A 16,577-nucleotide genomic window follows, 5' to 3' on the forward strand; every position below is an offset into this window, starting at 1 on the left:
CTATTGTGCAACCTTCTCTGGTGATGAGAGAGTTATTGTCACTGCGAAAACAGCCCGCCAGACGAATAACCTGATGATTATGATTTTATTTGTTGTGAGCAGCTGGTGCTATGTGTTTGTAGATAGCTCGGAAATTCATGTTGGTGGACTTTAAGTGCAGAAGGAATCACAATTTCGTAAGTACTTTCGCTTTCATATTACATAAAAAAAGTTACCTCCAATTTTCATTCAAAAATAAAATATTTTGATGTTGCTGTAGTTATAAATGTGTAAAGTTTACAATTTGGAGGTGCGTGTGGTACAGTAATTAGTCGAAATTTTGGAGGTTGCAGTGGGTTTTCAGGGGAAAAAGGACCCAGGGAAAATCATGTGTGTAGATGCTAGTGAGTTTGAAGTTTTAACAATGTTGAAGCGAGGAAAGTTTTGGCAGTGGCCTGAAAAAGATAAGATTTGGTATCCATCTTCAAAAATTATGAAGAAAATACAGCCTTTGTTTGATCTTGATTCTATGATGTACCTGACTTTCCAAAATTCAATTTCAGCATAACTTACATCTACAACTCTCCCGTTAAAATGTAAGAGAGATAGAGTATGATATAAACCACCAAAACTTATATGAAAACGTTGAATGATGTGCTGTACCATTCTCACCCGCAATGAGAGGGTAAGAATAGTACAAAGAAAAACTGCTCTAGAGGGGGTGTGGGTAAAGTTTCAAATTATTTCAGGGTCAAAATCAAAAGCCAAGGTCCTAAAATATAGTAATAACGAAATTTCATTTTTTTTTTTGAATGAATGTTGAGTAATTACAACCAGAAATGTCCTAAAACTGTACCATAGTCACCTGCTTCTACAGTATCTAAAAACGTGATATAACCGAGGTCTTTAAAACTAAAAATTTAACAAACATTCACGCAACTGATATTTGCGTCAACAATAAATATTATTCTTACATCAGGACGAACTTTTGAATAAAAGCAACAAAAAAAAAATTATCGTACCATTTGCCCTTTTTAAAAGGATAAAAAACAATTTGTAATATTCCAACGGTGAAATAAGAATAAACTATTTTATAACTAAAGATGCAACAAAGTCAGAAAAATGAAATGTATCTCTGACCTCTTTATGAGCTAAATGAGGAAGTAAAGAATTTTCCTGAGAAATAAAATGTCAAGTGGATCTCAAATTTAGAATGAACTTTGGTTACGTTTAATTTTTCAGAGGATAGAGGAGAAGCGTGGTATATCCGAATGAGCAATATAATGAGGCGCGATATACCGAGGGGTTACTGTATCTTTAACCCAAAAATGTGCAAAGCAGCAATATGTTAAGTAAAGAAAACATACAAGTTGTTATAAAATGAAAACAAAGAAGCATTAAGTGTCAAAAAGCAAGCAGATAAAAAAAAGTAAAGTGCAAAAAAAAAAAAAAAACATAATTTCTCAAAATAAAATAAAAGTCAAAAATAAATATGTGAGGAAGCTTCTTGAAACTCATCTCTTCAGCTGTGGAAGTCTCAAGTACAGAGTAAAAGAACAACAATGCATTATTAAGTGGATAATTAGGCTCATGAACTAAAAATTCAGAATATAAATACAATGAAGAGGCAGATAATAAGTTATATTTTGTTAAATAAATGAGAGCATTTAATATATCCAATGCCTTAGACTAAAGACATTGGATCTAAAATAGTTCTTGAAATCTAAAATCAGTCTCATTATTTGAATAGCAATTCAATTTGCAAAAACTGGTCTTGCTTAAATACTTCTCATATGCATGAGTAAAGATAGAAACTGCCTGAAAAAACCCATATATTTCTTTATTTTGCCTTTTTTCCTCCAGAGAGGTTTATTTCTACTTGGGGGGAAAAATTGAAAATTTTGAAATTATTTACATAAAATATGTATTTAGAAGTTTAATATTTACAATCCAAAGTTTTTTTTTTAAATATTTTTTCTATTCACTAGTTCACATGAAAATACGGGTTTTGATACTGGGGTAATTTAATGCACTTGTTCACCAATGTAAATATGTACTACTTTTCTCGCCAAAGCTGTAAATGCATGCAAATAACAGAATTATATCAATTACACCCAAACCTGTTTTCATGCGGTAAATGAAAATTACACTCAGATTGGACTCCATTGGGGAAATTATTTATAAAACGAGCGCAAGGGAGTATCTTCAAGTGACGACAGGGACATCCCAATGTGAAATCACTGTGACCTCCCAAAAAGTTCCTTATTCGGGAAATTTTGTTTGACTATTCAGCAAAATTATCATTATTTGGTTTATTTTGATTTCGTTTCAAGAGAACTTTTTGTGTTATTTTTTATGTAAGACTTTTTTATGCGGTCCCTATCCACCTCATAAAAACATATTTTTAAACTGTTGCAAAAACAACTTTTTATAGCTAGGGGAGAGGAGGGAGGAATGGGACAGTGGGAGGAGTGGGACAGCTAAAATTATGGCAAAATAAATCACTTTATTTTATTGTCTGTTTGACCACTAGAGGGCCTGTTTATAGCTTCTTTTGTTTCATACTTGCATTTTATCCAGCAGGAAGTTTCAGTTAATAGTTGGAAAAAGTTAAATTTCTCACCTCCAAAATAAGTTTCTAATCTATTTTTAGTTTTATTTCATTATTTATGTAATTTGTAAAACTAACATAATATATTATCGTTGTAATCTTAAGTATATAATGTATGCTTATCTGCAATTTAATTAAGCCTAAAAACCAGCATGGTTTATGCGACAAGTTATTTTTTAGAAGCAGTGTGTATAGGGAGGAATGGGACACTCCGAAGAGGGAGGAATGGGACATGCCCCATAAATATGTCCCTTCTGTGAAGGGGCTGTTCAAATATTACGTAAGCATGTTTTTATCAATTTTTGACCTCTCCTCCCCCTTGTCAGCAGAAATATGCAAATCGCAAACCCCCTTAATAATAACATAAGCTAATAGCACCCCCCCCCCACTTTTCTTAACAGTAAAAATTCAATTTAAAAAAATTGAGACTTAATTTTTAAAAAAATGCTTGTTTAATTTCCTTATTTAAGAAAAACTCTTAGATCACAATTTTAAAAGAACTTAGCCATTTGAAATTGATTTCTAGTTTTTTTTTTACAATTTAAGATTTTTGAAAATGTCTTACGTAAGCATCACTCAAACATCCCCCCTTCCATTGTCAGCAAAAATAAGCAAATTGCTAACTCCCCCTCCTAACTATGTTGCAAGGGTGGAGAGCATTTATGATACTGAAAGCTACAATGCAAAATTTATGAGAAAGGACATGAAATTTTAATTTTTCTCAACAGGATGACTGTAGCATTATAGATAAAACAAATATTATCATGAAATTACCGCCACCACAATTGGTTGGTTTGACCAGTAGAGCACAGTCTTGTTTTTCTTTTAATGTGGACCTTTCTAATTATAACACTCGCTAATTTTTCTGTAATTTTCAAATGTGTCCCATGTCCCACTCCTCCCTCCCAGGAGGGAGGAATGGGACGAAATTCTTGAAATTTGTAATTAGTCAAGTGTGAAAATAATAAAATGTTTAAACATTGTGTATATTTTTAAAATGTAGTTATAATATGCAAGTTTATTGTGTGAGCTTTTGCATTAATGAATAAGTAGAGGATTATGAATAAAAATCATTTATGTGAAAAGTGTCCCAATCCTCCCTCCTCTCCCCTACTCGTTAAGTTTCGATTCATTTTTTTAACGCATTTTTTTATGTGGTCCCTATCAACTGCATAATAACAGACTTGGATGTACATCAATTAGTGGAAATATTCAAGTTAAAATTTTACACAGTGAAGCACCGTTTTTACATTTTTGAAGGGACTATATGAAAAAAGCACACAAACGAAAAAACGTATAATAGGTATAGGTTAATGTGTATTAGACTTCGCAGGGACCAACTTTAAAAATGTATAATTGATTAAAACGTATAAAAGAGAAACATATAAACGGTGCTTCACTGTATTTACATTTAATGTGTGTGTGTGTATCTGTACAGATGTTTCTAAATGCATATTACTTACTTTTTAGAGACAACAGAACTTTCTGTTCAAATTCTCACAATTTACAAAAAAAAAAAAAAAAAAAAAAGAAAAGAAGCCATTTAGAAACTTATATAAGTCATACCTTACTCAAAATTAACTGTCAAATAATGGTTTGACTAATTTGAATAATTTTTGATGTTTTGAGCTTTGCAATCTATTGGTTGTTAGAAAAGAGAAAGGCTTTTTTATAGAAAAGTTAGAAAATATAACCATCACAAACTTTATTTTAATTCATTAAAAATCAATTTTTCCACTTTTTCAAGAAAAAACTAGTATGTTGTGGCCATCACGAAACTTTCTTCTATATTTTTCTTTTTTTTCTGATCCCTCCCCATGCTTGATGAGGAAGCAATATTCCCAACAAAAACAAAATTTCACATGAAAAGACTTGACGACCATTCCAATGTCTGAATTATTGCAAAAGCAAAGCAAAAAGCGAAAAATGAAAGTTACTTTAAAAGCCTTGCTTAAATTAATTACAAATATTTTATTTATTAACAAACATAAGATGGCAACAGTTAAACATTTTAAATCATTGAGATAAAATTTCCGATCATTTCCATACAATTAAAATCACGAGAAATACGCAGACGACAATCTATTACGATTTATCTTTCTTATTGTTGCATTAATAAAGCTATTTTTATTCGCAAAAAAAAAATAAATAAATAAATCAACACCTCTTGGAGCGATTGGCGTCCAAATTGAACCGAAGTCTGTTTACATATGGATTCACATATATTCCAAATTTCAACCAGAACGCAGCATTACTTCTTGAGATAGGGCACTCACAATGGAAAAAAAGAACGGGTGATTGCGCTACCCCCTTTTTAGCTGTTGACACCAAAATAAAATCAGCTCTTATACCCACTAAGGGCTACTTGCCGATAAATTTTTCTTTCATTCCGTTCATTATTTCTTGAGATACAGCAGTCACAATTGACGACAAAAAACGTTCTATAGCTCAACCCCCGTTTGAGTTATTGACACCAAAATTGAATCAGCACCTGCTCCTGTTAATGGCAACATATGGACCAAATTTTGTTTGATTCCGCCAGTTACTTCCTGAGGAATAGCAAGCACGCGTAACTCAAAAAACGTCCCATTGCTCCACCCCCCTTGGAGGGATTCGCGCCAAAAACCAATGGGCACAAGTTCACATAGCGGCACATATGTGTACTAAATTTCGTTCGATTTCATGCGGTAGTTTTTGCTGTAGAGCGGCCACAAAAAACTGGTCACACACAGACGTGACACACACACATACATACACACACACAGACAGACAGACATTTTCCAAAAATGGTCGAAATGGACTCAGCACACCTCAAAACGTTCGAATCCGTCAAAATTCGAAATTCGAAAATTTGCACGAATCCAATACTTTCTTCTATATATTAGATATAGAAGAAAGTAAAAAAGGGAAAAGAACCTTTTTTTCTACAGCTTCAAAATTTCTGGAAATTTTTTCATCTCTATGGAGAAAAGGGACTAAATTTGATTTTCAAATAAAATTTAAGTATTATTGTCTCAGTTTATTAGTCAGTAGCATTAACTTATATTCATTCTTGTTAACTATGTTTTGTCGTGTTTAACCTGCCATTTGTTAATATTTCTCAATAAATAATTGTCATCGACAATATGTTCTCTTAATTTTTAAAAATAAGCACCATATTATTTTGAACAAATTTTTAACTTGTTAAATAGGTTATTGAAATGAATAACTTCCAAAGAACTAGATTTGCTCGTAGAATAACCGAAAAATTGTTCAATACAGTGGCCGGGAAAAACATTGCTGTGTTTGGTTTTGCATTTAAAAAAGATACTGGAGATACAAGGTAATTTTGTTAATTAAATGTTTAGTTTTTAAATTTGAATGAAATAGTATTTTTACACACTATATTTATTGACTATAGGGAGTCCCCAGCTATTTATATTTGCAAGCATTTATTGGAAGAAGGTGCAAATTTACATGTGTATGATCCTAAAGTGCCAGAACAGCAGATTAGGATGTAAGTATCTTCTGGTTAGGAATTCTAAGTGCACAAAAATTAGTGCTTAAATGATGATCCAGTTTCAGTATATTATTCAGAGTTTGGTTTATTACATTAACATAGCTAATTCACTGCAACACCATATTTTTTGAGCTGTCTGTTGACGATCTAAGCAAAATGTTTTATGCAATAAATATTTAAAAAACAAATACCAAAGGAAAAGAAAAAAAAAATGGGCTTTTCAAAAAGCTTTAAGCATTTGTATGATTCTCGTAAGAGGAAAACTACCCAGTTCAATTTGGGTACAATTGAAACAGAGGAAAACTGTCAAGAAAAATCTACCCTGACATCCTTGAAATTAACCGGTCACAAAAGGGGTGATTACCGAAGATCTGAGCTGGTGTAATAGTTGTCCTTCCAGTCGGTCTTTGAAGTACACATCTAACATTGTTGCAACTCATTGAGGACCAACAGTTATTTAATATAATTATATATTTTTATTTTATTATTATTCTTATTTCTTTATCTTTTCGTTTATTTATTTTTATAATTGTTATTATTATTTGAAAATGTCAGTTTCCAAATATTGCGTGATACAGTTGAACAATAAGTACATAATTATTTGTCAATTTAAAAATAAAAGCAAAAGTTATTTATTTGGTTTTATTTTAAATAAGACATACATTCTGTATTATGTCATTTCTGTAAAGTAATGCAGATGATAATGGATGTAAAAAAAATGTAACCTGCTTTGCCTTTTAAAGTAATCCATGTTTTTAAAAATACTGTTTCAGTGATTTAACCTATTCTGAAGGAATTGAAGATTGTTTTAAAGGTCAGTGGCTTTTTATATCAACTATTGGGAAGAAAATTTTGAATTTACTACATTTTTATCTCTAACACTCAAACTAAATTTTTTTTCTGAAAAAGTGAAAATGCTGTGTAACTATTAAAAAAATAAGGAAATTTTATATTATGAAAGTAAAAAACAGCCAAGAAAATATACTGTTCAGAAATTCAAATAAAATGGATTTTTAAATTAAATTTTAAGAAGCCAAAGTTTGCTATAATAAATACCCCTTTTTTGTGTAAACGATGTGATGTAAAGTTATTAATTAATAATCATTTCATATCTATTCAATATTTGTCATTGAAACAAAAATGTTATTGTAGTTGCAATTTATACTTGACATTGCGCTAGTATTTCTTTCTAAATGGGGGAGGGGGAACAAAATTTAGGTAATTTTTTCATGTTTTCATAATAAGTTGAGGAATAACTTTGAAAATAGAATTTTCAAATGTTATAAAATTTCAAAATCAATATCTACGTAATTGATAGATAAGTATTCTATAGTTGGGACAAACCTAGCCTTGTAATGCCATGACTAGGATCTGTGTAGCCTTCACAATGCTGCTAGGTTAGGTTTGCCCCAACTATAGGTTTATGTGAAACATAATCAGGGGCTTGCAGAGAAATTTTGGGGCCCGTCAAATAACTTTTCCGCACCCTCCCTATTTTGTTTACCTCTATCTTTCAAGCCAAGTTTTTAAAATATTGGGCCCCCTTCAGGCTTGGGCCTAAGCCAACAGATGTCCCTTCTCGCTCTCCCCCCCTCTTTTCACATCCCTGTACATAATACTTGTTGTGTGAGAATTTCAGGCATGAATTTTAATCATTTGTCTAGATAAAACATTAAATTAATCCTTAACAATAACAAAATTTTAACCTAATATATGCTTCAGAAAGTTTCAAATTATTAGAAAATGTCTTGACGCTTAAAAATTAAGGAATTTCAGAAAACTTAAAAAGTTGCAGATATTGCATCATGACTGAAGAGATTTCATAATAGAAAAGATAAAACTATCTTAAAATTTAGTTAACATTTAAAAAATGGAAAGGAAAAAAATGGCTTATTTTTTCTTGTTTATCAAAACCTATAATGATCTTTTGAAATCTGAACTGTGGAATTTCTTGAAAACTGTTTTTCCCCTAGTTATTTACAATCAAGTTTTATGAACAGTTATGTTAAAATAGATTAAATGTCTCTCTCTCTTTTTTTGCTGTTGATTGTTGTTATTTTTTATTTACTACTTTCAATTGTATTGTTTCTTTTTTTTCCTAATCAAGATATTTTTCTCTTTAGTGGATCAGCAGGTGACAGTATGTACTGATCCATACAGTGCAGCTGTTAATACTCATGCAATTGTACTTTGTACAGAATGGGATGAATTTCTGGTATGATGCAATTTTATATATGTTGAATGTTTTTTTTTTCCTTTTCCTATAGAAAACCAGTTTGTATCTTTATATCAGCCAGTTTAGGTTATCAGCTCTATCTCCTTTTGTATACTTCATTGCTTTGCTAATTTACTTGTTACATTTCTTGAAAACATACCAATTTGTATTAAGTGCTCCAATTTAATTGTTTTTCAGTGTAATAAAAGCATTTTGTAATGTATAAAATATATTACTTTTGCAGTATAAAATCATATAAAAATTGTTCTAATGGTTATAAAAATTAAGTCATTACTTTCAAGACAATAATAGGTATTACTCTTCATGATTCCCGAAATTATTTTGAGAGGAAAAAAAAGATTTAAAAAAAAAAACTTTTCTTTGAATATCACCTTTAAAATACTCGCCGCCATTGCTAGTGTTTGATTTTTAATCTTGGAATGCTCTCTTGAAAACAGTATAAATCTGTCAATGCATGCAAAATATCCTAGTTTTTATAAATCGAAATCTTGAACTGCAATAACATGAACATCTACTAAACCATCTCCTTTTACATAAATTAGACTTTTATGTTTTTTAACCTTCATATTATCAGTTTAAATTTTTCCTACAAAAACTCAGGATACTTTAGACTGAAATACCAAATTCTCAGAAACTTATGTTATTCAACTGCTCTTGGTGCTATGAAATGCCCTAATACCTAATAATGTAGCTATATAGAGAGAAAAATGATAACCTAATAATTTATATTTTAATGATATAGAAAGGTTTAGATATTTATGGTCTCAAATACTAAATTTTTTTCATATTCTATCCTCATTACAATAACTTTTGATATCATACATCACTTTCTTTGCTTACTGTAGTTAGGAAGCAGTTGTATTAATTATTTTTTTTATTTGTGAAGTCTCCACGTTTAAATATTTCTTTGCCGTTACAGGGATTAGATTACAAAAAAATATATGACAGCATGTTTAAACCAGCATTTCTATTTGATGGAAGAAAAATGCTTTCTATTGAAAACCTTCAGAAAATTGGATTTCATGTGGAAACAATAGGAGTGAAAACTAGTCGAATACAAAACAGAAATGTAGCAGATGCGTAACATAGTTAAATTTTGGTAAGTGCATTTTGTTTAATTATTTATGCACAAAACAGTAAATATCAAAATATAATACAAATACAGTCAATTCATGATGATTGGAATATTACTGTAACTCTATTTTTTTTTATAAGGTCCAGACCCCATTGTCTCCAATTTAATGTTAATTATCCTCTATATCTTGAAGTTCATTCTTTCAACTCCAAGTTTTTTTTAAAAAAAAAATTTAAATTTGATAGCAAAAAGAATGAAAACTCACAAGTAAAATTGAAAACTCTTACTTTTTCTTTCAATTCCTACAAAGTTGACTCCAAAAGTCAGAAGAACTCATTTTGATTTAGAGTGCAATGAAGGTGTAGCACCTTGATTTCTCTTGATGTACTTGTCCTATTTAGTGATGTAGTAGGCTTCAATTTTTCTCAGGCAGGACAAATCTTGAAACTGGTGCCCTTAACCATCTTCAAGTTTTTACATAGAATTTCAATGATAAAGACAGAAAGAAGGCACCCCTTTCAGAAGTTAATACTCAGGACAAGGTGTCAACTTCTCTACCCCAACTGCTGGGCCTTAAACTTAAAAATTTGGGAGGGGAAATTTACAGGGGGGAGGGGGAGGGCTCTAGCTTCCCCAGTTTCTCAAAATTCCAGTCTTCAGAAAATTTTACTTGAATCCACTATCACCCCCTGGTGAAATGACCTTTTGTAGTTGAAAGATTACCATGGCTAATTCTTGAAATTGAATCTGTGTAATACTGAAATTAATAAATCAAACTCTGACAAAAGTAACCTAATGAGCGAGAACATTAGGGGAGAATGTTATACCTTGCGACATTTGTACCTTGGGAAACTGCTAATTTCTAAGAATCTATTTTTAGCAGCCATGTTTTTGTAATCTCTAATAGAAACCTTCACCACTAAATGGTGCCATTAGTAAAAAACATCAAATGAGCAAAATTGACAATTTTCTGAGAAAGAAAATTTTATCACTCCTAAGTAAATATGTTCTTTATTTTTATTTCATTTTCTGTTTTTGTAAAACTAATGAACTGAATTTCATTTTGTTATGACATAATTAAAAAAAAAAAAAAATACTAAGCACTTTTCATAATGCACTCAAAAGAACAAAATAGCTTTTTTGCAGTATTTAAGTATTCCTGTAGTTTTCAATTATTTCTAGAAAATGACTCCACAAAGGAGGAAAAGTGCGGCTCAAGTCAGAATTTCCTATCATTATCTAACCTTCTGTCTTAAATTTGAGTGTAGAAACATACATATTTTTCTGGGAAAGTTTGGTTTAAAATGATTTGAGCCACACTTTTCCTCGTTTGTGGAGTCATTTTCTTGGAATAATTGAAAACTACAGGAATACTTAAATATTGTCCTTTCTGACTCAGAAAAGTTATTTTGTCCTTTTGAGTGCATTTTGAAAAGTGATTAGTATCTTTGTAAAAAATTACGTTGTTCTTTTGAGGGTAAATGTACTTCAGAAATAGAATGATGTTACCATCACGAAATTTCACCTTTTTTTCATATAAATGCTTCATACTAAAAGGAAAAATAACTACATACGTGTCTAAAGCTTTAAGCATTTGATACTGAAAATTAATCTTTGTTCCCCTCTTGGATTTGTTTGTATGCTAATTTAATTATAACCATTTAAATTTAAAGGTTTGCAAAACTAATTCATGTTTCACAACATACAAGTAACTCGTGATAAAGATCCTAATATGTGTCTTAGCCCCGTTTTTACTTTCTTCTATATCTAATATATAGAAGAAAGTATTGGATTCGTGCAAATTTTCGAATTTCGACGGATTCGAACGTTTTGAGGTGTGCTGAGTCCATTTCGACTATTTTTGGAAAATGTCTGTCTGTCTGTGTGTGCGTATGTGTGTCACGTCTGTGTGTGACCAGTTTTTTGTGGCCGCTCTACAGCAAAAACTACCGCATGAAATTGAACGAAATTTGGTACACATATGTGCCCCTATGTGAACTTGTGCCCATTGGTTTTTGGCATGAATTCCTCCAAGGGGGGTGGAGCAATGGGACGTTTTTTGAGTTACGCGTGCTTGCTATTCCTCAGGAAGTAACCGGCGGAATCAAACAAAATTTGGCCCATATGTTGCCCCTAACAGGAGCAGGTGCTGATTCAATTTTGGTGTCAATAGCTCAAACGGGGGTTGAGTTATAGAACGTTTTTTGTCGTCAATTGTGACTGCTGTATCTCAAGAAATAACGAACGGAATCAAACAAAAATTTTTTGACAAGTAGCCCTTAGTGGGTATAAGAGCTGATTTTATTTTGGTGTCAACAGCTAAAAAGGGGGGTAGCGCAATCGCCCGTTCTTTTTTTCTATTGTGAGTGCCCTATCTCAAGAAGTAATGCTACGTTCTGGTTGAAATTTGGAATATATGTGAATCCATACATAAACAGGCTTTTTTCAATTTTTACTCCAATCGCTCCAAGAGGTGTTGATTTTTTTTTTTTTTTTTTGCGAATAAAAATAGTTTTATTAATGCAACAATAAGAAAGATAAATCGTAATAGATTGTCGTCTGCGTATTTCTCGTGATTTTAATTGTATGAAAATGATCGGAAATATTATCTCAATGATTTAAAATTTTTAACTGTTGCCATCTTATGTTTGTTAATAAATAAAATATTTGTAATTAATTCAAGTAAGGCTTTTAAAGTAACTTTCAATTTTCGCTCTTTGTTTTGTTTTCACAATAATTCAGACATTGGGATGGTCGTCAAGTTTTTGCACGTGTCATTTTGTTTTTGTTAGGAATATTGCTTCCTCGTCAAGCATGGGGAGGGATCAGAAAAAGGAAAAATATAGAAGAAAGTTTCGTGATGGCCACAACATACTAGTTGATTATTGGCATAGATGAGGATGAAAATCTTAAGAAAGCAATGCTAGTGGATAAACTTCATGCTTGCTCCAGAGAAGCCTTGATTCAAAATTTTTATTATGATTACTATATATTGCTGTTGTGAAACAACAAAATTTGTAACAATGGGTTTCATATTTAAGCATTTAATGGGGAAATTACATGAAATTTGCTGTTTCCCATCCTAACTGAAATAATTATTTTATTTTAGAATTGAATGTTTTAGCGTTAAGTTGTACCTTAAGATTAAACAAATCATTTAGTGAAATTCAGAAGTCTCTAAGTGGTCTAGATGTTGAGATATAAGCAAAAGCAGGCCTCAGATTTTTTCCGTGACAATGAGGCCAAGTATAATAAAAGTGTTTAATAATAAAAGAGAAGTATTTTAAATATTTTGGTTACGAGAAAATAATGGTAGTGCATCTAGATTGACCATTATTTTGGGTTTCCTTAAATCATGTGGTGATCATATCTTGGGACAGCCAAACATATTGTACCTTAGGGACACGTTTCAAGGTAAAACATATGCATGGTTCTTAATAATTAAGATATGTTTAGGAACATGGAACAATATTCTAATCTTATGTAGTCTTTTTAACACATTTAATGTTGGGAAATAATTCATTATTCATGATTTAATTTACTACCATGAAAAAAAAAATTTTTTTGAGCAATCACGATTGCTTATTGTTCTCATTTGACTGTTTTGTGATGTCCTATCATTTTATTTTCCCACCGCACCCTCACCGTCGACCGGGTCCTCACGATGCTGCTCCTATAGCGAAAGTCGTCTCCAAGGTGCATCAATGTCCTACACACACGCGTATACATACACATGCATGCACGCACACACACACACACACACAAACACATACACCTACACACACATAACACAACTACTCACACATTCATGCCTGCACACAGACACAAACACATATGCCTACACACACATACCCCACCCCCACGCACACACATTCATACACACAACTACCCACACTTTTATGACAGCACACAGACACAAACACACATGCCCACATACACATACCCCCCACACACAAACACACACATGCCTACATACACACACTCGTGATTGCGAAAAACATAATTTGAATTCAAGATGTCAAAATTCAAATTTTTTGAGCAATCACGATTGCTTATTGTTCTCATTTGACAGTCCTTGACGTTGGGATTATTTTTCAGCTTGGACCAGCAGCACCACCGCCCACCGGCGTGGCTGCTCTATTCCTGAGCACTGTCCCCCGGAATCCACTTCTGCTGGGTGGTGGCGTCCATGTCCTTCACACGCATGCTCATACACACTCGCCAACGCGTGAGCGCCTTTACACACATACACAGGCCTACGTGCACACACTTAAGCCTACACACACACAACTATACACACATAACCACCCAGGAGGAGGGACATGCTTGGGGGGGGGAGCCATTTCTAGAAACAATAACTCTAATGAGTAGGGTCTTGTCGCAACTCGTGATTGCGAAAAACATAATTTGAATTCAAAGTTTCAGAATTCAAATTAGATTTTTTTTTTCTTTTTGGTTTTGTTTTTTGGCACAAAATTGGTTTAAATATATGGCTGTTTCCTGAATCAGGAAGGTTTTCCCATAGTACAACAGGATGAGCCCCAAGGTACAATAGGATGTTGTACCTTGGGACAGCTTGGAACTTTTACTTTAAATAGCTGGCCATATTTTATTTTCTAACTGTGAATTAAAAAAAAAAAAATACATTGCATAGAAATATGTTGAGGTATTTTAATGTGACTTTTAGGTTTAAAATTTGATTTAAATAATTGATGTTAAAAATTAAAATATGAAAAGTATCCCAAGGTCCCCACTTTCCCCTATTTAATGCCTCACATATATCAGATAATGCTAACATAGAATTTCTATTCAATGAACCGAGGATTGCAAAAAAGTGACCTTATATGTAGGGTAATCTATTAGCGTGGTCTGACCGAATAAATTTAAAATTATGCCTTAAGCTGCAAAATGAATGGTTGTTTGTTTCTTATTTTCATTAAAAATGAAAATATCAAAAGGTTAAATGCAGCATTGAATGCATACTTAAATGTGCTTTTCTATGTTTATAAGATGTTTTAAAACTAGTTTTTAATGTAAGCATTAATTTTTTTTTCATTTAAATGTATAATTTATCCCCTCTGTATTGATAAGCTTTGATTTGAGAACAATTTCGTAAATTTTGATGCAAAAAAAAAAAAAAAAAATGTTTATATGTTTTTTTCCCTCCACAGATCAATCACTTTCAACAACAGTGCCTTAAACACTTCCTTAGTGCAACATTTTACTTGGTGTAAGGATGGATGTTGGTGTGGATTTAGGGTTATGGTGGTTACTTAAATTTTTAAAATCATTCATTTGTGGTTTCTCTTTGCATGGGGTTTTGTTTGAATATTGTGAAGAAAAGTTCTTTAGGAATTGTTCTGATCAAAAATGAATTTTTGAAATTATATTAAAATGTTACATTTTTTTAATAAGTTAACTAGAGCTTATCCAAGCTGAATGTCTTACCAGAGCAAAGTTTTGAGGCAATATTAGTTGTTTAAATAAGGCATTTACTTATCAACTTAATATTGCTATTAGCAAGTAAACTTTGAAGTTAAACAAAAACTCCCCACTTTCGCTTAGTTGAATGAGTAATTGAGAAGTAAGACTAAATATTACTTCATTTTCTTTGCAGTATTTCTTTAATTTTATGCTATAAAAATGTTCCTATTTATGTTATCCTTTTTTACTGAATACTTGTCAATCAAGTTTCCTATTAAAAAAACTTGATTTATCTTGTTTTGTTTGTGTGATAAATTTTAGCCATATTGTTCCAACCAGAGGCGCCCACATTTGAGGTCATTTGACCTTCCAAAAAACATCTTTATTCGGCAATTTTTGTCTGATGATTCAGAAAGCAGATTCCGAGTCATTATTACAATATTACAATTTTTTCTTTAACTCCTCATGTCTCTTGCTATGTGTGCATGCTCGTATATTATAACCTTTAGCAAAAGTCGGACTTACATTATGTACACAGAGAATTTCCCCCAGCCAAAAAGGTAAAGTTGGAGGCGCCTTTGGTTCTAACTAATTTTCCAGTTGTTATAAGAAATTGTTGATTTTATTTTTAAATAACTGCATTTCAACCTTTTTATGTAAATTTAATATTAATTTTATACAATGCTAAGACAAATGTCACAACAAAATGAGTAACATTTTTAAAAGTAATTTTGCAATGGGTAAATAATGTTAGATGACCTGCATAAGTGCCAAAATTTTAAATGCTCACTAAGCTAGGTTTCACTGGAGTAGTTTTAATTAAAAATAATAATAAGAAGAATAATGTCTAATTTTACCACTACACAAAAAAATGCAGAAACTCGCATAAAAAATTTAAATTAAATGATATAACAGTAATAATTAAAAGCTTTGTTAAAATTTGTGTTTTCATGAAAATATCAACCAGTTTGGAACAAGATCTGATGTAAAAAGAGTTCATTGTCTTGACACGAAATTTTCTGACCTAAGTCACGACATTAGATGAATTCTTTGAACAAAATTAAAGAACAATTCATATGTATTTAATTTAGTTTTTAGTTTATGTTCATAAAAGAATATATATATGTTTTAAATTATTTAAATTAATTTTTTTAAGTTGTAGAAGCAATTACTTTTTCTCAAAGTAAAAGGAAGTCTCCAATCACTTAAATGATTTTTTTTTTTTGGTAGGAATGATGGAAAGTATTTAGTTATTTTAATAATGACTGATTTTATGTGATCAAAATCTGATTGTTGTCTTAAATATGTTTGCATTTAATAGGATTGCAATCTCAGTTATGATATTAACAAATATATAAGTAAAAGCATGTGTATAAAAATGTATTAGTTACTGTAATATATATTTCAAATACAGTTCAACTTGGTTAATACAACACGAATTTATTCATATTAATCATTATTCATAACAAACGTGAATATCTAAAATGGGGAAGAAATAATGTATATCTGTAAGTTATATAACGTAATACACTGCTAGTCATTTATGTGTCAAACATTTCACAAGCTGATAGTGCTTTTCTTTTTATGCTGCCCACCATTGTTTTTTAAGGAGTTACTGGAAAAAAGCAGAGTTGAATTTATAAAAATCATAGACTGTCAGAATAAATACTACGGATTTTTTTCTTTCATGAACCAGAAAAGATAAGCTAAGTTACGACATGAAATAACCTGCTTTTTATTGATGTTCTAGGGG

General features: G+C 31.3%; 1 protein-coding gene across 1 annotated transcript in view; it reads left to right on the plus strand.

The window, feature by feature from the left end:
• LOC129227060 (UDP-glucose 6-dehydrogenase-like) overlaps window positions 1-15,891 on the plus strand; it is a 32,788-nt gene extending 16,897 nt beyond the window's left edge. Inside the window, exons 8-13 of the mRNA XM_054861704.1 lie at window positions 5,782-5,912; window positions 5,991-6,086; window positions 6,863-6,903; window positions 8,213-8,304; window positions 9,245-9,424; window positions 14,572-15,891. Of these exons, the coding sequence (XP_054717679.1) occupies window positions 5,782-5,912; window positions 5,991-6,086; window positions 6,863-6,903; window positions 8,213-8,304; window positions 9,245-9,409 (525 nt within the window). The 3' untranslated portion in view covers window positions 9,410-9,424; window positions 14,572-15,891. The remainder of the gene's footprint in view (window positions 1-5,781; window positions 5,913-5,990; window positions 6,087-6,862; window positions 6,904-8,212; window positions 8,305-9,244; window positions 9,425-14,571) is intronic.
• The last annotated feature ends 686 nt before the right edge of the window (window positions 15,892-16,577 follow it).

The sequence above is a fragment of the Uloborus diversus genome, chromosome 7 (genome assembly GCF_026930045.1).
Source record: "Uloborus diversus isolate 005 chromosome 7, Udiv.v.3.1, whole genome shotgun sequence".
Taxonomy (NCBI): domain Eukaryota; kingdom Metazoa; phylum Arthropoda; class Arachnida; order Araneae; family Uloboridae; genus Uloborus; species Uloborus diversus.